The 20,912-nt window shown below is 47.1% G+C and overlaps 1 protein-coding gene across 3 annotated transcripts; it reads left to right on the top strand.

The window, feature by feature from the left end:
- Positions 1–1,153: 1,153 nt before the first annotated feature.
- Positions 1,154–15,546, top strand: LOC128346199 (tripartite motif-containing protein 15-like). Of its 3 annotated transcripts, XM_053299200.1 has the most exons (8): positions 1,154–1,269; positions 2,444–2,910; positions 4,447–4,542; positions 5,578–5,808; positions 8,104–8,126; positions 10,554–10,669; positions 11,538–11,666; positions 14,614–15,546. In XM_053299200.1, exons 2-8 carry the CDS (start codon positions 2,509–2,511, stop codon positions 15,126–15,128), a joined length of 1,512 nt encoding a protein of 503 aa, XP_053155175.1. In that variant the 5' UTR covers positions 1,154–1,269; positions 2,444–2,508; the 3' UTR covers positions 15,129–15,546. The 3 variants fall into 3 exon arrangements, with proteins under 3 accessions (XP_053155175.1, XP_053155174.1, XP_053155176.1); XM_053299199.1 differs by lacking the exon at positions 1,154–1,269 and having other exon boundaries at positions 2,353–2,910; XM_053299201.1 differs by lacking the exons at positions 1,154–1,269; positions 4,447–4,542 and having other exon boundaries at positions 2,353–2,910.
- Positions 15,547–20,912: the final 5,366 nt, after the last annotated feature.

The following is a 20,912-nucleotide window of genomic DNA, read 5'->3' as shown; positions in this document are numbered from 1 at the left end:
TTCTCCTGGGCCATGAACACAGCCTGATACTGAGGAGAGGAGAGCTGGTCTTCTGGTAGCAAGCATGACTTGTCCCCTTAGCTAAGCAGGGTCTGCCCTGGTTACATATGAATGGGAGACTTGATGCATGAGCACTGTTCCAAGCTCCCTCCCTGGCTTCTCCAAGATAGGGCTGAGAGAGATTCCTGCCTGCAGCCTTGGAGAAACCACTGCCAGTCTGTGAAGACAGTATTGAGCTAGGTAGGCCAATGGTCTGACTCAGTATATGGTAGTTTCCTATGTCCCTATGTTTTTGGTAGCTTTTATCACCTAGAATCAGTAGGGATGTGCATGGTCATGGAACCGGCTCGGAGGCCCTTTATGGGCCTCTGAACCAGTTCAACAGCAGCGGGGGTGTCACTTTAAGAAGGGCGGGTGGGTGCATTTACCCCTCCTGCTGCTTTCCTCCTGCTGGCGTCTGTTTTTGTAACAGCTAATCAGGGTGGCAGCATCCTGCAAATACGATTTTATTGCCTGGAACTTGTACCAGATTGTGGATTTTATTGACTTTCTGCATGGGACTTGGTTGGTTTTGCGTAGCTCCAAAGTTGGCATTCCAGGTTTTCTCCAGAATATCATCTCTCCCAAAATGGATGCTGGAATGTTTTTGAGGGTTTCTTCATTCCCACCCAGGCCTGCGTGGTATGTGAATCCAGCTGTGTTTGATGCCTAACCTGTGCCCAAATGCAGATCTCCATCTTAGCTCAAGAATGTCTTACACTTACCACTCCACCTGGAGTGCTCTGAATGGGGGACATTCTTCCCTTTTGTTACTGAGTGAGGACAATCACTGTTTTTTGTTAATGAAGAGACAGAGCCATCAAGCTATCATACCCTTAAGCCCTTTTTTCACAATAGGTGACCAGCTCAAACCAGACCTATCTTTAGACATGTAAGTTCAGACCCATTAAGGAGGAGAAACCTCTAGTTTGGAGGAACAACCTCAACCCCAGATTCACCAAAGACCAGCATTATATCAGAGATCCGCTGGCTCTTTTCACTGGATCCCAGAGATCCCAGATCACTCTGGAACAGTAGAAAAGCCTTCCCCCTCTTTAATCACTATAATTAACATATGGGCCAAGTCCCACCACCATTTTGTCACCAGTCCAGTAATGAGTAATCCAAGTTACCATGTCACCAACTGCCAGAAGGGGTGAAGCTGTAGAGATTAATGCTCTTTCAGCCAAGGACATGCCTACGGCTAGACTAAAGTAAAACTCAGTGCTAGTAAGTATATTTTTGTTTTTTCTTTTGAATTCTCATGTGCCTTTCTTTACTTCCAATTTCCCATCTCTCCAAATTCTTTATTCTATGTGCAACCCTTATTTGCTTAAGGAATTCCATATAATTAGAAGTGGCTTCAATCTGGTTTAAAAGGTTCTGGGGGAGTTATTTGCACAACTTTTCCCCATGTGCCTCATAAGGTCATGCACTACTGAGCCAGCGTGGTGTAGTGGTTAGAGTGCTGGACTAGGACCGGGGAGACCCGAGTTCAAATCCCCATTCAGCCATGAAACTAGATGGGTGACTCTGGACCAGTCACTTCTCTCTCAGCCTAACCTACGTCACAGGGTTGTTGTGAAAGAGAAACTCAAGTATGTACTACACCGCTCTGGGCTCCTTGGAGGAAGAGCGGGATATAAATGTAAAAATAATAATAATAATAATAATACTGTTGATTTGTTCTTAGAATAATATATTACATAAGAACATAGGGAGCTGCTGTATACTGAGTCAGACCATTGGTCTATCTAGTTCAGTATTGTCTACACAGACTGGCAGCAGCTTCCCCAGGGTTGTAGGCAGGAATCTCTCTCAGCCCTATCTTGGAGAAGTCAGTCAGAGCTGGGTTGTGTGGACTCTGGCTGTACATTGCCTGTATGTTCCAAGCCAGACAGTTTTAGGCTGTTTAAGTTGTGTTTGAGCCTGGTCAGTGGCTTTAGAAAAATCTTCAGCTGGTGGCAGCCTACCTTGAAGGAGTGATGTGCTCCTAAATTGTGTTCTCAGAGCAATCTCTCTGCTGAGGGTAGATTCCAGAAAAGCTTAGAATAACCCCCAGTCCGTCTCTCTCTGTATATGTACACACACACACACAGTTTAATATTGGACGGATTTCAGTTCTAAAATTGTTCTCAAGTGTCTTTTAACACTTCTGGTTTTTTTTAATCCAATTTGATTTTTAAGGGGTATTCCATTCCAGCTTTTACACCATACTTGAAGCTTTTCCAAGCGTGCAGGTAAGCATTATATTACGTTTCATTTGCAGATGAAGCGGCTGTTAATAGGACAAGAACAAGAGGTTTGTTTTGCTCAGGGAAGGTAACAGCTGAAAGCTAGAGGTGATCTATTCCATTAACCAGTCAGAAAATGGAGAAGTGAAACTTTTGACTTCCTGTTTCAGGCTGCACGTAGGAAAGCGAAACTAACTTTTGCTGGCAGTGAGTCTTCGAAGGCGGCGTTGCTTATATGACTACCACTGCAGAAAGCAAAGACCCTTGTGCCGTCTGCATGCAATATTGTAAACGTCTGGTTTCTACAGACAGTGTAAATATCTGCCGGGCTTGTACCGCCGAGAGCATGGGAAGCGTAACGAAAGAGCGATCCTGCCTCCAGACGACTACTGCAGAGGGTCCCCAGGAGAGAAGCCCCAGGCAAACCCCTGAGCGGAAAAGAATACAGTTGGCAAAATGGCTGAGATTCCAGGCAAACGGAAAGTTTGGAGGGGAGTCGCTGTGTAACAAACACCAAGAGCCTCTGAAAGTCTTCTGTATGGAGGATTACACCCTCCTCTGCCTCGTGTGTGAGAAATCCAAGCAGCATAGAACCCACGCAGTGCTTCCCTTGGAAGAGGCAGCTGAGGATTACAAGGTAAAGACCTGGTCGCTCTTGACGAATCCAAGGTAGAGAGCTGGCCTTTGGTGTTTTTTTTTTAAAAAGTGGTCTGTGACACTGCTCTTGCTTGAAGTGCAATTCCAATGACTACGTTATCCAATCTTAACCTGCATGACGAACGTGTTTTCGTTTTTACTAGCCGACCTGCACAGAGCATCTGTGCGCTTTTGGGGCCGGCTGTTCTCCCCTCCCTCCTGCCTCATTCTTCCCCCCTCCTTCCCCACTCCCCCTCCATCCCTTCCTCCCTCCCCATCACTCCCACCCGCCCCACTCTCTCTTTCCCCCCTCCCGCCCCACTCTCTCTTGCTCTCCTTCCATCCCTCCCACTCCACTCTCTCTTGCCCCCCGCCCGCCCCACTCTCTCTTGCCCCCTTCCATCCCTCTTGCCCCCCTCCCGCCCCACTCTCTCTTGCCCCCCTCCTGCCCCACTCTCTCTTGCCCCCCTCCCTCCTGCCCCACTCCCTCTTGTCCTCCCCCACCCTGCACGCAGTGGTCAGCCATTTTTGGCCGGACCTCACCGCAGTATAGAAAGATGGCATCATCTCAGACTGTGCGGGAGGAGGCAATGGCACACTCCTCCTGTATTCTACCAAAGACAACCACAGGGCTCTGTGAGCGCCAGGAGTCGACACCGAATCCACAGCACACTTTACCTTTAGTTTATAGTTTTAAAGCTCCCGGTTTTAGAGTTTTTATTGTATTTTAAATTAGCATAATGATATTATGTTAATGTTTTAATGGTTTCATATTGTGAACTGCCCAGGGACTTTTTTGTATGGGGCAGTATATAAATGTACTAAACAAACAAAACAAAACACCAAACAGTGGAATGTGTTAGAGCCAAAGGAGAACAGTATTTTAGACTGACTCTTCCAATACTGTATGTTTGTTAACCTCTCAGGCTGAACTTGCCTGGAACAGAATGGCATAGTCATCGTGAATATAGGAAGCTGCCTTGTTCTGAGACAGTTTATAGGTCCATGTCGCCCTCTGCTGTCTACTCTGACTAGCAGCAGCTTTCCAAGATCTTGAGCAAGGGCCTTTTCCAATCCTGTTCCCCCAAATCAGGCATCCCCAAACTGTGGCCCTCCAGATGTTGCTGAACTACAACTCCCAGCATCCCTAGACACAATTTTTTGTGGCTGAGTATGCTGGAAGTTGTAGTTCAGCAACATCTGGAGGGCTGCAGTTTGGGGATGCCTGCCCCAAATCCTTGAATTGGGCAGCCTGGGGATCGAACCTGTATGCATGGTGGATACTTGCAAGCTGTGCAGGAATTGAGCTAGCAGCCTAAATGGACTTGCAAGACCAGCATGGCTGGTACAGTCCAGATCAGTAGTGATTGTAGCCCAAAGCTCCTGTGCTAGATGGTATTTCTTCCGAAAGATATTTCCCCAGCCTGCCTGGTCCACACTTCTGGTGTAGCACTGCAGCAGGTGGTAGAAGCTGCCCTAAGCAGTTGCCAAATTGTTTTGTGTGTATGTGTGGGTTTTTGTTTTTGTTTTTGCTCAGAAAGAAATTCAGATCCGCCTAGAGATTTTGAAGACTGAAATAAATACTGTCCAAGAATCAAAGCTTCTGCAAGAGAAACAAATTGCAAAACATTTGGTAGGTGCCTTTTCTTTGTATCTGGTAGGTTGAGAGTTAAGTATGCTCTGTGGTCAGAGAGAGAAAACCCTTTTGATGACAAGTGGGAACCAATGCTGCAATAGTGCCTGGGTGGGCAAGGGAAGCAAGCACAATTTCACATTGTCAGCAGACAATCCTCTTAGCATGAAAGAAGTGACCAGCTTCAATGCAGGGCTTGAAGCAGCACAGAAGATTGCTTGTGGCATTTTTCGCATTGTGGATGAAAGGCTGCTTAGCGTTCCTCCTGCTTTGCTCTTCAGCCAAGATTAGCTCTCAAAGTAGCTTCCTATTAAAATCCATACAAAGGTGCAATATATTTGGGATTCATGGGTGGTTTTGGGACTACTGATGATGGAATCCAGGCTCAAGGGAGTAGAAGGAGCTAAGGTGGCAGGGCGGGTGGGGGGAGTAGTACTGACTCCAGGACTGGCCTGTGGTAAAGGTTATGTAACAACATAGGAGGTAACGAGTTCGAAATACACTTTGTTAGCCTTGTCAAAAAGCCATCAAGGGATAGTATTTTAGATTAGTATTGTCGATTAGTAACTTGTGCCTGGGGATAATGGGAGTTGCAGTTCAACAGCATCTGGGGATCCAAGGTTGAGAAGGTTGTACTTTATTTTCTGTGTATACTTTTTTAAAAAATTAACGAAGGGAGACCACATTTCTGGAAATGTATTCAATTTGTTGCCTGACTTTCCATTATATTTATGTGAAATTTAGCCTTCCTGTGTCTTGTCGTCTTGTGCATTTATTGAGATTCCTATTTTGCCCCTATCCTTAGAGAGTGGAGTAAAATAAACGGTGTCAACTGCTGGCACCCAAAGAGCCCTGTAGTTGTCTTTGGTAGAATACAGGAGGGGTTTATCATTGCCTCCTCCTGCGCAGTAGGGGAGGGATATTTTCTTCCCTGTCTTTATGACAGCCCTGTCAGACATGTCACTCTTAGTCCCAATTTACAGATCTCTCCTCCTCACTCTACTCTGTTCCTCTTTGTTTATCATTTGACTGCAGGAAGACTTAAAAATGGAGAGACAGAAGATTGTGCTGCAGTTCCAGAAGCTCCGCCGCTTTCTGGAGGAACAGGAGGACCTCTTCTTGACTCAACTGGCTGAACTAGAGAAGGAGATGGAAAACGTGCAGCAGGAAAATTGTATCCAACTCTCTGACACAGTTTCCCTTCTAAACAGCTGTATCAGTGACTTAGAAGAGAATTGTCAGAGGCCTGCCAGTGAATTCTTGCAGGTAAAAACGTTCCTGTCTTCTACAAGAATCGCTTTTTCTGCAGAGTTGCTGATGTTAATATAATATCACAAAATGCCTGCCAATATGATGAGTGGGATGTGGGTGGAAGGAGGGCCTGTATATTGTATGGATCCTTGTGGGGAGCAGATGCGATCAATCTATATGCTTGATATAGCCATTGAGATGGTAGTGTGCAATTGCACCCTACCATATCATCCCTGTGGATGGAGATTGGGCTACTCATTTGGTGGGCCAGTAATATCCCCAACACAGTTCCCCCCAGAGCAGATCCCCCCCCCCGGAATAAAATGCATGTAGTCACATACATGGGATTGACAGAAATGGGTACACTTGATGACACTACTGGGGTGGGGACTAAATATGCCCTTCTCTGGCGTGAGAGCCAGGCTAAGAGCCCTCTTAGCTGTGTCTCAGACGGCAGCCAATTGACTCTGCAGTCGAGCTCAATGGAGAGAACGGAGCCAGTCTGTCTGCCCCACCCCTTTGTCTCTGTATCCCTGTTCAGGATTGCAGCCGTGGCACTAGTGTCCTAGCGGACCCTGGGAAACTGACTGATAGACAATGAGGTCATTCACACAATCAAAAACTGCGTTCTACCTGGGTTTGGGAGTTGTGTGTGCTCCCAGTTTTCGGTTGTGTGGGAGCAAGGTAGGAGAAAGACTTGGGTAGCTTTTTCTCCTTTCTTGCTTCCACACAATCACTTCTACCCAGCTTTTCCTCTTACCTTGCTTCTCCACAACCAGAAACTGGGAGCACACACAGCTCCCAAACCTGGGTAGAACACAGTTTTTGATTGTGTGCGTGGCCTCAATGATTTGCAGCATACCTGCTTTTTAACAATTTCAGTATTTTACAGGTTTCAGCTGCTGATGTATATAATCCTAAGTCAGGGCTATGTCTGCCTGAAGCCTTCCTTAACCACATCAGCATAATCAATGCTATGTTACTCTCCTCAGCTTCATCCTCAGTACTCCTATCACAAACCCTTGACCTCTTTCTCCATCCCTTTCATACATTGCAAGCCATTTATTTATGTTTCTTATTTTATTAAAATATGTATACCCCTCATTTCAGGCCAAAGCACCCTGAGGTGACTTACAACCAAACAGCAAGAGAAGTATTATAAATAGGTTAATAACTGCAATATAGCAGTTCAGATAACAAATATAGGGCTGTAGTAGTGGGGGGGAAACCAAGCTGGGATTGAATCCAGTTAGTGTTAGGTTGATGCTAATTACATGTGTAGAGAGGGCAGCTGCAACTGCTAGATGCTTGTCAAAAGATGCCTGTGATGTACTCTGGCTCAGCTGTTCTTAGTGTTGGTGTAAGAACATAAGAACAGCCTTGCTGCATCAGGCCCAAGGCCCATCTAGTCCAGCATCCAGTTTCACACAGAGGCCCACCAGATGCCGCTGGAAGCCACAGGCAGGAGTTGAGGGCATGCCCTCTCTCCTGCTGTTACTCCCCTGCAACTGGTACTCAGAGGCATCCTGCCTTTGAGGCTGGAGGTGGCCTATAGCCCTCTGACTAGTGGCCGTTGATAGACCTCTCCTCCATGAAGTTATCCAAACCCCTCTTAAAGCCATCCAGGTTGTTGGCTGTCACCACATTTTGTGGCAGACAATTCCACAAGTGGATTATGTGTTGTGTGAAAAAGTACTTCCGTTTGTTGGTCCTAGATTTCCTGGCAATCGATTTCATGGGAAACTGTGTGCAACATTTTCCTGGGAAATCTACTGAAATGTTTCAGCTTCTTTGAGATATTAATTAGAATGAGAAGTTTTCATGGATAAAGAGGTTTTAAGCTGCTGCTCCTGTTGAGGAGCAATATTTGATAACTTCTGAACTTACTATTATACTACATTTATACTGTATCTACTTGTTATATGTACATCCTTCCATGATGGAGCTCTAGGCTGTGCACCTGGGATGTCAGGTGAGATTTCCATATAGACACTGAGCAGAACCAGGTGTGCTCAGTTTCAGCAAGATTGTTATATCGTGTGCCTTCAGGCCATGCCCTGCAACCTATATGAAACCATGTGTTTTAGATTGTGAACCACTCAGGGACATTTTTGTATGGGGGGAGGGTATAGAAATGTAATAAATAAATAAAATAAAATAAGTGTTAAATGTTTAAAATACTTTTATGGAAAGTACAAAATCCTGAGGGATTTTAAGAGAAAATGTCTCCACGGATATGATTGTGACAGTTCTCTCTCTCTCTCTCTCAGTTCACCATGTAATTCACATTTCTCTCTTTGATCTCTCTAGGATCTCAAGAAAACCTTAAGCTGGTATGCATTTTATGATGATAGCCAGTGGGTACTGGGTGTGTGTATTACAAAGATATCTCCACTGCTTTTTGCTTCTTGGGGCATATATGCAAATCTACTGAATGCAGATAAGTGACCCTTACTATATTTATTTCATTGGCTCACCTGCTGAGTAGCCTAACATGGGTGGTGCTAATTTCTCCACGCAGCTGCGGGCTCGTGGTGAAGTGTGGGCTGCCTTAAACTTTTGTACAAGGGCACAAATACTTTAAATAACGCACCTGTGTTCTGGAAGCGCTCCTTGGATTGGAAACCTGATGCTTGACTGTCAGATATTTGTTTCCAATCTAAGGAGTGCTACTGAAGCGTAGGAACATTCCTTAAAGTGTTTGTGCTCTGGCGTGAAAGCACAGGACTGTCTGTGCTTAACTGCAATTTGGTAGTAGCACAGGGGAATTAGCACCACCCACATTAGGCTGCTCAACAGTCAATCGGAGAGTTTTAAGTGGGAGAACTGATGGAGAGAGCCCATCTGCGTACCCTAGAGGCACTCTTCAAAGTTATTTCACATGTCCTGCTTCTAAAGCTTAGTTTACACATGCAGGTCCATAGGGCTCTCTCTTTCACAAGGTGGGAACTGAAACTTAGCTTTGAGAGTGCATATACTCTGTACTATGCAGGTGATGTACTGTGTGAACCAGGTGTCCATGTGTACAAGGACTTGCATGATGTGATTTGCATGATCTTTCTGTTTGGTGGAACGAAAATTCATATATTGAATCATCCATATGTTCATGCATGCTAAGCTCACACACAACATCATCTGGTAGTGCCAATCATGTGTACTTCTGAGGCTAAATCCCAGTTTCTGTCACATGAAGGATGTTTTGTTTTAACTTCATGTGCTGCCTTTCAATCTATATATTTAATTCTATAAGGCATTCCCATGGCCAATTCTGTGCGTGGCAGCTCTCGTGAGAGTTCGCGAGCAGAAGCACCTTATTGGGCAGTGGGGATTCCGTATGTAGATAGGAAGGAGGAGCCTGTGAGAGCAGAAGCACCATGGTGATTGGGCAGTGGGGATTCCATATGCAGATAGGGAGGAGGAGCCCATGATGGTTAAGGTCAGTTGGAATGAAATTGTTACTGGTCAGAAGATGTTCTTGATTGTAGAGGAGAGGAATATATCTATATGGATAGTGGGCAGGGGTCTGCAAAGATTGGGGTTGTGAGGGAGGAAAGAGCCCCTTCAGGAAAAGAAGGCTGTCGTCGTGTGAATTAAGAACATAAGAACAGCCCTGCTGAATCAGGCCCAAGGCCCATCTAGTCCAGCATCCTGTTTCACACAGTGGCCCACCAGATGCTGCTGGGAGCCTACAGGCAGGAGTTGAGGACATGCCCTCTCTCCTGCTGTTACTCCCCTGCAACTGGCACTCAGAGGCATCCTGCCTTTGAGGCTGGAGGTGGCTCACAGCACTCCAACTAGTAGCCGTTGATAGACCTCTCCTCCATGAAGTTATCCAAACCCAATTAGATGAGGAAACAAGATGAACAAGATCTATTAACTCAGGAAGGGAGAGAGAAAGAAGGGAGGGGAAGAAAGACAGTGGGGAAGAGCGAGTGGAGGAGAGAGAAAAAGAAGGGAGGTGAAGAGAGAAAGAAGGAAGGGTGAGGGACGGGACCAAGCCTGCCAGTGACCTGCGGAGAACAAGTGGCCATGGTCGTGCCTATTGGCAGCATGGAAGGGCCCAGTCAACCACTGCTGCTGTTTGGAGCTACCGAGGCCATTGGTGGAGGGAGGCAGGCAGGCAAGGGATGGGCTTAGGCCTGTCAGCGGCCTGAGGGGAATGAGCAGCCATGGTGCTGGTGGCAGTAAGGAAGGGCCCAGTCAACCACTGCTGCTCTTGTGGGGAGGAGCAGGGCTCAGATGAGTGTAGGGAGGTCTCTGGATATAGGGGGCTGCAGTTTGGCCAGTAGGCGCCAGCAATGCTACAGCCGTGACCAGGAGGGGTGAAGGCGATGGAGTAAAGGGATGGAGGAGTGACCAAGAGGGTGAGGGGGATGGAAGCAATGGGATGGAGGAGGAGCAGGAGTGCGGTAAGGGTGGAGAGATCTCTGAGGTGAGGGGGCTGTGAGTGAGGGGAGCTCTGGGGTGAGGGGAGCAATCCAGTACTAGCATGCAGATGCTCAGCGTGGGTTAAGCTAGTATAAATTATTCTCAGAGTGGTTTACACAGTAAAGATCTTGCTGTGATCTCAGATGTTTGTGGTCCTTCAATGTCACCTGGATTTTAATTTAATTTATTTTACTGCAAAAAGACCAGCAGATGTGAATTAATGCCCATCTCATCTCCCTCTTACCAAGCCCCTTGTGCCCTCCTTGAATGTTTTGGGAAACCTGAAACCACTTTGTGTTTTCCTTAATTTGGTAGAGTCTGTTTTCTTCTAGGTATGAAAAAGGGAATTTTTGTAGGCCAATGGAGATACAGCCTAGTCTGGAAAAGGAGGTCAATGCATTATCTCAGAAAAGTATTGTGTTAATGGAATACCTCAAAGCATTCAAAGGTATAAAAGATGCCAAGTAACCTATATTTTTGTGACTGTAGGAGAAGTCATGTTCTTGTGGAAATTATTGAATAGAAAACAAACGGGTGCACATGGTTGTACATCATGAAATTGTACACCTCCAACCACTAGAATCCCCTTCTTGTTGATAAAATATCAAGCGTGTGTGTGGTGTGTGGGGGTGGATTCATTTCCCCCCTGCCCTAATCCACGAGGTCTAGAGCTATGCTCTTTTTAAAAAGAGAACCTAGGAATCTCAGGGTTCTGACCTGGTTGCCACATTCCATCCTTGCTTCCTAGATCTCCTCCCAGAGCAACTGATTAAGACAGATCAACCCTTTAAAGTAAGGGCTGTCTGGTGCTGGTACGGTGTGCAGTTTTCATGGCTCGAGAAACATCATAGTGTTCTGCCTTTTTGGTGGGGGGGCACTGGTAAAATCCTTAACCATTTCAAAATAGACATTTGTATATGTCATGCAAGTAGTTAGATACATATTGGTGTTTGGTTATATGGCTAAGGTTGCCAGTCTTCCAAGATTGTTTCCAATGGAAGTAGCACTGTACAACTGCCCAGATGCTGTCTTAAGTTATTGCACAACTACTCGGTCAAGCAAGCACCATCAGGGCTGCTTTTCACATTGCCTAGCAGCCCTGGTGGGTCCCTAACACCAGTGTACTGCTGTGCAGAGTGTCAGCCAGTATATACCCTTTCCACCCACACACACATCCACCCACCTCTGCTTTCACCCTACACACACGCTGGAGGAAATAAGCCTCTGGGAATAGCTTCTGTCAGAGTTGGCAGTCCTAAATATGTCCTTAATGCGGCAGATCAGCATTATTTTCCCCCTTTCTCTTTCTTCTCCAGAAATGTTGGCAATTGAAATGAGGAGAGAAAAGGCACCTTTCCTAAATGCTGTGGTGCAGGCACAGGCAGACCAGCCGCAGCTCATCAGGCTGGTGATGTATGCTGATGCTCTGAGAACAGGCACAATCGGTAAAGAGGGATTTGTTTTATTTGGCTTGTATATTTGCAAACTTCACATTCTATAACTTGTACATCTGGAACAGGTAGTTGCTGCCATATTTGGTCCCAGAGAATAGTAGCATTTTTTGTACAGAAGATGCCTTTCATACTTGGCCACATAAGGTTTGCTTTTGCTTGATGGAATCCCATGCAGCTGGGGGATGAAAGTGGGCAACACCACCATGTCGGTAAGCTAAATGGGACTTGCTTCCAAGTGTCTATAAGAGTGGGCAGTGTGTACTCTGGAAAGTTACCTATGCAATTGGCACCACCCATATGGTTGCACCATTCACATGCAGCCTCCAATTCTGTGGGGTTAAATAACTATAGTTGTCTGTGGAAGGATGCTTCAGTTGCATTTCAACTAGTCTGCAACATGAATATCAATTAGCTAGGCTATAATTCATAGGAACATAGGAAGCTGCCATATACTGAGTCAGACCATTGGTCTTATCTAGCCCAGCATTGTCTTCACAGACTGGCAGTGACTTCTCCAAGGTTTCAGGCAGGAATCTCTCTCAGCCCTATCTTGAAGAAGCCAGAGAGGGAACTTGAAACCTTCTGCTCTTCCCAAAGCAGCTCCATCCCCTGAGGGGAATATCTTACAGTGCTCACACTTCTAGTCTCCCATTCATATGCAACCAGGGCAGAGCCTGCTTAGCTAAGGGGACAAGTCATGCTTGCTACCACAAGACCAGCTCTCAGTCTCTTCTCTAAGTTAATGCATTCTACCCTGTACTAATATTTCTTTCTATTTATTCTTGCTTTTCATTCTAAATTGCTTTAAATGCCCTCATGGGTGGAAATACTATAAATATTAGCACTTCCATGACAGAAATGGCATAAGGGAGGCTGGCTGGAATCTTGAATAGAGACGTCTGAGACTACCCCTTTGCTACAAATGTAGCTGATATTTTAAATTGCTCTGTCACTGCTTTCCCTATGGAACGCTGGGGATTATAGTGGAGGGAAGGGTTTACACGGTACTGAAAACTCTTTGTGCCTTTCTTCCCTTTCAGAACTAGTGTCCTGGGTTGGAAGCTGAAACAAATGTGTGTAGGTTTGTAGGGCAGAACTGCTCTTGTGAAAGTTTGGGATTGTCTTACCTGCTTTTTATAGGGGAAACTATTTGGCCATTGTTTCTCTTTTTAAAAGAAAATAAAAGTACTATTACAGCAAAAAGAGAGAGAGAGAATTAGTTCTACAGGTTTGATTAGCTCTTACAAAAGGGAGCAGATCTGGTCTTGCAGCAAGCATGACTTGTCCCCTTTGCTAAGCAGGGTCCACCCTGGCTTGCATTTGAATGGGAGACTACATGTGAGCACTGTAAGATATTCCCCTTGGGGGATGGGGCCACTCTGAGAAGAGCATCTGCATGCTTGCATGCAGAAGTTTCCAATTTTCCTCCCTGGCATCTCCAAGATAGGGCTGAGGGAGACTTTTGCCTGCAGCCTTGGAGAAGCTGCTGCCAGTAGGGATGTGCATGGAACTGTGGCGGGGAGGCTCAAAGGCGGCGAGGGTGCCACTTTAAGAGCGGGAGAGGGTGCACTTACCCCTCCCACTGCTTTCCCCCCGCTGGCATCCATTTAATCCGGGCAGTAGCATACCTCCCTACTGTCCCATTGCCCCCATTGGCTGGATATGGCCGGAAATTCCAGTCACGCCTGTACGCATGGACAGGCCCTTCTGGGACTTCCGGCCAATGGGGCGGCAGGGAGGTATGCTGCTGCCCCAATTAGCTGTTACAAAAACGAATGCTGGTGGGGGGGAAAGCGGCGAGAGGGGTAAGTGCACCCTCCCCCGCTCTTAAAGCAGCTCCCCTGCTCTTAAAGCGACATCCCCGCTGCTGTTGAACCGACGGAGCCGCCAGTTCAGCGGCCCATAAAGGGCCTCCGAGCTGGTTCCATGCACATCCCTAGCTGCCAGTCTGTGTAGACAATACTGCACTAGATGGACCAAGGGTCTGGCTCTGTATAAAGCAGCTTCCTATTTTAAAAGTTAACATAAACCTGGGGGCAAGAGCTTCAGAGGGGATACATATTTTGCTGCAAACTGCAGGGGTGAGTTTTGTAACAACTAGTGGTGTGCACGGAACCGCTGCAGCGCGGTCCGGCACTGAGGGGGGGTCTACCTTTAAGGGCGGGGGGTAGTACTTACCCCTCCTGCTGCTCTTCCCCCTCCGGCGCTGCATTTAAACTCGAAGTTTCGGGGGTGGCAGCGTTCCTCCCTGCCGCCTCTGCCCCCGTCATTGCCCGGAAGTCTCGGAAAGATGAGCACGCATGCTTCCGGGCAACGACGGGGGCAGGGGCGGCAGGGAGGAACGCTGCTGCCCCCCGAAACTTCGAGTTTAAATGCAGCGCCGGAGGGGGAAGAGCGGCGGGAGGGGTAAGTACTACCCCCCACCCTTAAAGGTAGACCCCCCCCCCAGTGCTGGACCGCCAGACCGGTCCAGTTCTGAACCGGTTCGGAGGCCTCCAACATGGCCTCCGACCTGGTTCGTGCACATCCCTAGTAACATCTCCTCATTGTCTCCAAAGAAGTATCTGAAGAATGAAGCAGACAGATTCTGAGAGGCAGAAATAAGGTGCTTAGGTGTACTGAAGTGTGTTAGCGCATAGCTGTAGTGAAAAGGTTCTCAGTCTTGGGTCCCCTAATGTTGTTGGACCATCCTCAGCCACATAGTAGCTGGAGATAATGGGAGTTACAGACCAACCACATCTGGGGACCCAAGGTTGAGAACCCCTGCTTTAGTATCTTTTTCATAAGCTGGATTCAGGACTTTGAGCTTAAGTTTTCCTCTAGCATTGCAGACAGAGGAGAGAGCATACATGCAAAGCACCATCCCTTCCCAGAAGAGAAGCACAGATTGAACCTGGCTTCTTTGAGAACTGTCCAGTGACTGTTTCTTTCTCTCTAGCAAACGTGACTTTGGATCCACGGACAGCAAACCCCCAGCTCTTTGTCTCTCCGGATCAGAAGACAGTGAAATATGGAGATCGACTGCAGGTGCTGCCTGACAATCCTGAGAGATTTGATCTTGAGCTCTTTGTGCTGGGCTGTGAAGGATTCTGCTCAGGGAAGCATTGCTGGGTGGTGAATGTAGAGGAAGGTCAGAGTTGGGCAATTGGAATTGCCAGGGAATCTGTGAAGAGGAAAGGATACATCAACCTCAGCCCTGAGCAAGGCATCTGGGCTGTGGAGCAGTGTTGGGGTCAATTCCAAGCACTTACCTCCCACTGGACTCCTCTGTCCCTGTTCAGAAAACCTAAGAGGATCTGTGTGTCTCTAGACTACGAGAGAGGATGGGTGGCCTTTTTTGATGCAGATCTTGATGCTCCACTCTTCAGTTTCCCACCCATCTCTTTCAGTCAAGAGAAAATCTACCCTTGGTTCTGGGTAGGACCAGGATCTCATCTCAGTATGTGCCTCTAAAAGTGCTTGCTTCCATGGAAGCCGGTCTGTAGATGATTGGCGCTCCTTCATTTCATGGAGACTTCTCAAGTTTCTGTCATTGCTATCTCTGTGATGCTGGAGTGTTTCTTTCAGTGGATCCTAAAACTGTTGTGGCCTGATGTACATATGCAAACTGCAACACGGTGGTTGAATTGAACTCTACTTTGTGGAAGCTGCTTCATGCAACAACAATCTACTTGTGTTAAATGTATGTTGAGCAATGTTCCTGACTCTCCTGCAAATACCATTCTTCTGTGGTTATGCAATTTCCAGTGGTGTTACAAAGGTCATGAGAACCATGTGGCATCATTTAAATGGACAAACACTAGGTGTACACAATTTCTTTTGACTTATACAAAGCTCTGGTGCCAGAGCAAAATAAAGTGTATGTTTTATATGCCTATGTGTGGTGTATTAAAATATAGTTGCTCTGCCATACAGTCATTCCTGAGTAGGGCTGTAACACTGTGGGAATAAAGCCTATAACTGGAATGTATACAAAACCAAACCCGTGAACAACCTTGGACAGGTCGAAATGTGAAAAGTGCAGTATACACATGTAAAGGGTAAAAAAATACTCCCAAGTATAATCTGATCCACAAACCGCAAAAGGCATCAACAATACAGAGATAATGTAAATTCAGACAATATGGGCTAATGAAAAGCTCCACAAACTAAAATATATCGTTCTTGACAGAAGCTGATGTCATGCTTATAGTGCCAAATTGCTTGAGGTAAATCCTCATAGGTAAGAGGTAATATTCCCGAATGAGAAACTTGACAGACTTCCTAGGTAAAGGTCAGTTTCGAGATAGTCTTCATCAGAAGTACCAATAATCTGCACATCAATCAAACAAACTGACAATACACCAACAGTACAACATAAACAATGAAAATGTGTCAAAATACAACAAAACAAAACCTTCTTTCCAGAAAAGCCAAGAGCTTGAGAAATCTGCTGACTCGTTCGGATTTTTCAAAAAGATCTCTCGAGAGAAATGTTGCACAAGGTTTTTATCCCTGTGGGAGCTATGCAGCCTGTTCTTTTTGTCTCCCTCCCACTGAATACTGGGACCCCACTATTAAAAAACATGTTACTTTAAAAAAAATTTGCCAATTGCAAAACTAAAGGTACTGTCTATGTGATAGTTTGTCTGTGCAATTTGTGGTATATTGGGAGCAGTATGAGAACCATTAAGACCTGTGTTCTCAAACACAGATCCCGGTTGAAGAACAGAGTATTGGATGTGTATACTGCATTTTTCACATTTTAACCTGTCCAAGGTTGTTCACGGGTTTGGTTTTGTGTTCATTGACTTGTTATCCGTGATTCTCTGTTCTTTATCTTTAGCTTTGGAATGTGGCAGCTGCTGCAGAATTCCAAGAGCCTGTGTTCTTGGGTAAAAAACAAAGTCATGTTTCTAGCCATCATCACAGAAGCAAAAAAAACTGGACAAAATGAGCAGTTTCGGCCAAGTACTTATAAAGCCAAAGTCTGTAGAGCAACCAGATGATTGTGGGTGGGGATGGTGAGTTGTAGTTCAACAACACCTGGGCGCCCCAAGCTTGAGAAGCCCTGCTCTCTATAGCCTCATCAAATATCACTACTCCCTCTAGTGGTATAGGGAGGGCATAGGCAGCCAAGTGCTGCGCCGACCACTCATCTGGCCCTTGTGTGCGCATGGCAGCCAGCTCAGCAATGCGGGCAGGGCAGCCTACCCTGGGCTGCTCAGTCAGGGAGGCCACTGCCACCAGCTGCCCGTTAGAGCGGCGGGGAGGAAAGGGATGAGCGCAGCGGCCCCAGAAAGAGCTGGAGGCAGCCCCAGCAGCTGCAATGGCAGATCCACCCGATTCCCTCAAACACCACAAAATTGCCACCAGTGCTCCAAGGGCTGTATTTAGCCACAGGGGGGCACATTTAAAAAATAATAGTGCAAGCCTCTATATGTTTACTCAGTTGCAAGGCCCATTTAATTCAGTGAGGGTTAGGAAGTGTTTATGGGATTGCAACACTTCTAAGGGATGTTTGTGGGATTGCAACCTGGATCGCTGGTCTCTCTCACTTGTAAAGATGTAAGGCTAAGCATGCAGGTAGTATCCTAAAGGTAAAGTGTGCCGTCAAGTCGGTTTCGACCCCTGGTGACCACGGAGCCCCGTGGTTGTCTTTGGAAGAATACAGGAGGGGTTTACCATTGCCTCCTCCCATGCAGTATGAGATGATGCCTTTCAGCATCTTCCTATATCCCTGCTGCCCGATATAGGTCGGGATTCGAACCAGCAGCCTCTGGCTTGATAATCAAGTCATTTTCCCACTGCGCCATTAGGTGGCTTAGGTAGTATCCTACCCAACTGCTTTGTAGGAAGTAATACAAAATTAAATAACATTACATATAATTGGCTGTTCCTGCATTTATATTAATGCAATTTTGTAGTTATTCCTACCCACCTTTATTTCAGCCTCACCACCTTTCTGGTAATGGGCCTGCATGGTCCACATTTTCTCACAGTCTTCATACTCTGATCTGAGAGCTCGTCCAAGCGACGATATAGGGCCATTCATGCAGGGTGGGGGCAGGAAGCTGGTTCAACTTGCTCTCCCCCCACCCCAGACGAGCACCTGACTATTGCTGGGAGCATGGACCACACTCCCAAATGATCTGTGCTGCATGGTGCAGCATGGAACTCCGGAGGCCACAACATCCCACAATGCACCATAGAACATGCACAGTGCATAGGGGGATTCCCCCAGGAGACAGGTGTTCTAGGCACCTGTCTCTGTGTCTGCTGGGGCTGAACCTACCCCAAGCAAAAAGATAAACGGAGAGCCCAGGGTTAAGGACTCACTCAAGCCCTTGACCCCGGCTAAGAGCTAGGCTTTAAAGCTGGGCTAGGTGGCACTGCCCTGCCAGGATTGGGCCCAAAGCCAGCGGTTCTCACATGCAGCCTAACCCAGGCTGGGCTTCCCTAGCCTGGGTTAGGGTGTGTGTGAGAACAGCCTCTATCTGTAATACACACAGTTTTCAACTATGGGTGAGCAGCATATTTACTTCTTTATTAACAGAATGTCTTATGCCATTTTCCCTGTCAGAGAGCTCATTCATACAATCAATAACTGTTCTATCCAGGTATGGTTGCTGTGAGGTCATTTGCACAATCAACAAGTTGTTCTAGTAAGAACTAATCTGCCTCCTTTCCTTTCGCTGTCCCTCTGAAATGTGGTCCAAATTGGTTAAGCAGTTCACAAATTAGCCCACTTGTGCCTCAAATGTTCATGCTTCTGCCAACTTGGGGTGGAATACATCATCACAAACAATGCCATTGAGTGTCCCTGTGTGTCCCTACAACTGTATCCAATTTGGTTCATATTGGTCCAGGCATTGTGAACTTGATAGGGGAGGGGGGACATACACGTGGAATACCTGGTTTTCCTCCTACCTAGCTTCCACACAATTACTTCTATCCAGGTTTTCCTTTCACCTTGCTTCCACACAACTGAAAATTGGTAGCACACACAGCGCCCCACCCAGGATAGAATAGTTTTTGATTGTGTGAATGACCTCAGAGAGTGCTCTTGAGTCTAAGGAATGTCTTCATTATCTGTATATTTAATTCTCCTGGATGAGCCTTGGAATGTGTGTCCCAGCGCCCAGCAGATTGGCTGGGCGGTGGAAGCGCCTGATTGGCTGAGGCGCACCTCAGGAGAATTGGTCGCTGGGAGGGGGGGAGGGGAGGGAGGGCAAGAGAGAGTGGGCAGGAGGGGGCAGGAGGAAGGGGAGGGCGGGCAAGAGAGAGTGGGGCAGGGGCAGGGGGCAAGAGAGAGGGGCAGGAGGGAGGGGGAGGGGCAAAAGAGAGTGGGGCAGGAGGGAGGGGAGGGGCAAGAGAGGGGCAGGAGGGAGGGAGGGGTGAACAGCCGGCCCCAAAGAGCACACACATGCTCTGTGCGGGTCGGCTAGTTTATGATTAAAAGCAGTAAGCACAATTATAACGCTGAACCGGCACACAGCATCTGCGCCGCTAGTCTCTCCTCGCCGCTCCCCCACCCCACCCCAATCTATTCCCAGTCATTTTCGCCCGCTGGCTGCCTCCTTTGCCAGGGCCCGCCGCCTCCACCACTCTCCCTCCTCCCAGCCCACATGCCCACCACAACAGCTCCAGTTGCTGCGCCAGCCTCCCCCCCGCCCCCGGCCATTTTTGGGAGTCTGCCGCCACCGCCACCTGCCCAGCCGGGCTCCTCTTGGTGGCGCTGCTCAGCTGCCAGCCGCCTCCTCTCCTCTCACTGTAGGACCCTTTATTTACTCTAAGTCCTCTAGCACTGCACGGCCCAACAACAGGGCAGCCCCAGGAAAACGGACACAGACACCAGCTGGTTTTAGTCAGTCAATGATTCATGTTTATTATAGTCAGTTAAACAGCAAGCTAGCTCCTAATTCACACACACACACACACACACACTCACCAGCCCCACTCCAAAGATGATCAGTCTTTGAAAGGGGTGTTGGAAGAAGCGTGGAGGCCTCGCACTGGGTGGTGATGCTTCTCAGGGGTCTTCTGGTTTCCTGCCTGACTTATAAAGGGATGTTTCCACTCCGGCTGGTACATCTGCAGTCCACTTCCATTTCCGTGATCACAAGATGTACTCCTCTTATCTTTTTGTTCTATTCCCAGTTCTTTCCCCTTTACAATGTCTTTGGCAGTTCTCCCCGGTTTTCACCGATTCTTCAGGCCTTTGGCGTCTTTCCCAACATTGTTTGTGTTCGAGAGGGAGTGGGGCTGGGGCACACTTGATGTTGCTCACTCATGCATTCTTCCATACATACTGTTTGCACGTACTACCTAAGTTTCTTAATTTGTCAAAATCACATGGCCCCGTAAGGTTACAGAAATGAGCTATTACAAATTAATATATTGTTTCTTGTTTCTGGATCTTTATAAACTTGCAAGTTAGCCAAGTACTTTATGCATCACTACTATCACAAAGCTAGCATAATTCTACATCACCACCCTTGCTAGCCGCCCCCAGCCGCCAGAGTGCCCCCCCCCCCGGCCTCCTCCTCTGGGCTCCTCCAACCCCCAACCAACGTTTCCCTCAGTCCCGAACTCTCACAGCGTGTCACGAGAATTCTGCCAGAAATCCTGGGCATGCATGGTCCCAAGAGAATTAAATATATAGATAGCCCTGTTCAAAAGGTTGAACATCCGTATAATCTAGCCCTATTAACATATCAATACTCATGGACACAGGAGCTATATTTGGATATTTTGCTGAAAATCCTCTGAACACACGTACAGGTAGGTCCTGAAGCTGGTTGCATCTGCTTTGGCACCTGTAAGTGTGTTTAGAGGATTTTAAACTAAACATCTGAATAGGGCTAGGTTCAGATCTGTATACAGGTACAGTTATTCACATGTTATGTTGAAAGACGGTACAGCAGTATACTTCCTATCTGTACCATGCATTTGAGGGACCTGTACAGTGTTCCCTCTAAGGCATGTGCGTGTGTTCACAAGTTTTTAGATGTCCGCTCATTTCATTTTAGATCCCACTCAGGTTGAATCAGGAAGGCCACATTCTGAATTCAGGTGCACATACACTGCCTTGATACTGCCACCCAGAACAAAACTAATTCCACACAGAGACGAGGGAGGGTGGGGAGAATAAAGGGACCACTGGACCTGGACTGACACTTAAGGTACTTATTGTGTGGGGTCAGAACTCCAGATATTATTTTGATCTACCTGTTCTAGATGGGGTCATACTTCCCC

The sequence above is a fragment of the Hemicordylus capensis genome, chromosome 2 (assembly GCF_027244095.1).
Source record: "Hemicordylus capensis ecotype Gifberg chromosome 2, rHemCap1.1.pri, whole genome shotgun sequence".
NCBI classification, from domain to species: Eukaryota; Metazoa; Chordata; class Lepidosauria; order Squamata; family Cordylidae; genus Hemicordylus; species Hemicordylus capensis.
The sequence above is the reverse complement of the archived record's forward strand: the minus strand, read 5'-3'. Positions and strand labels throughout refer to the sequence as shown.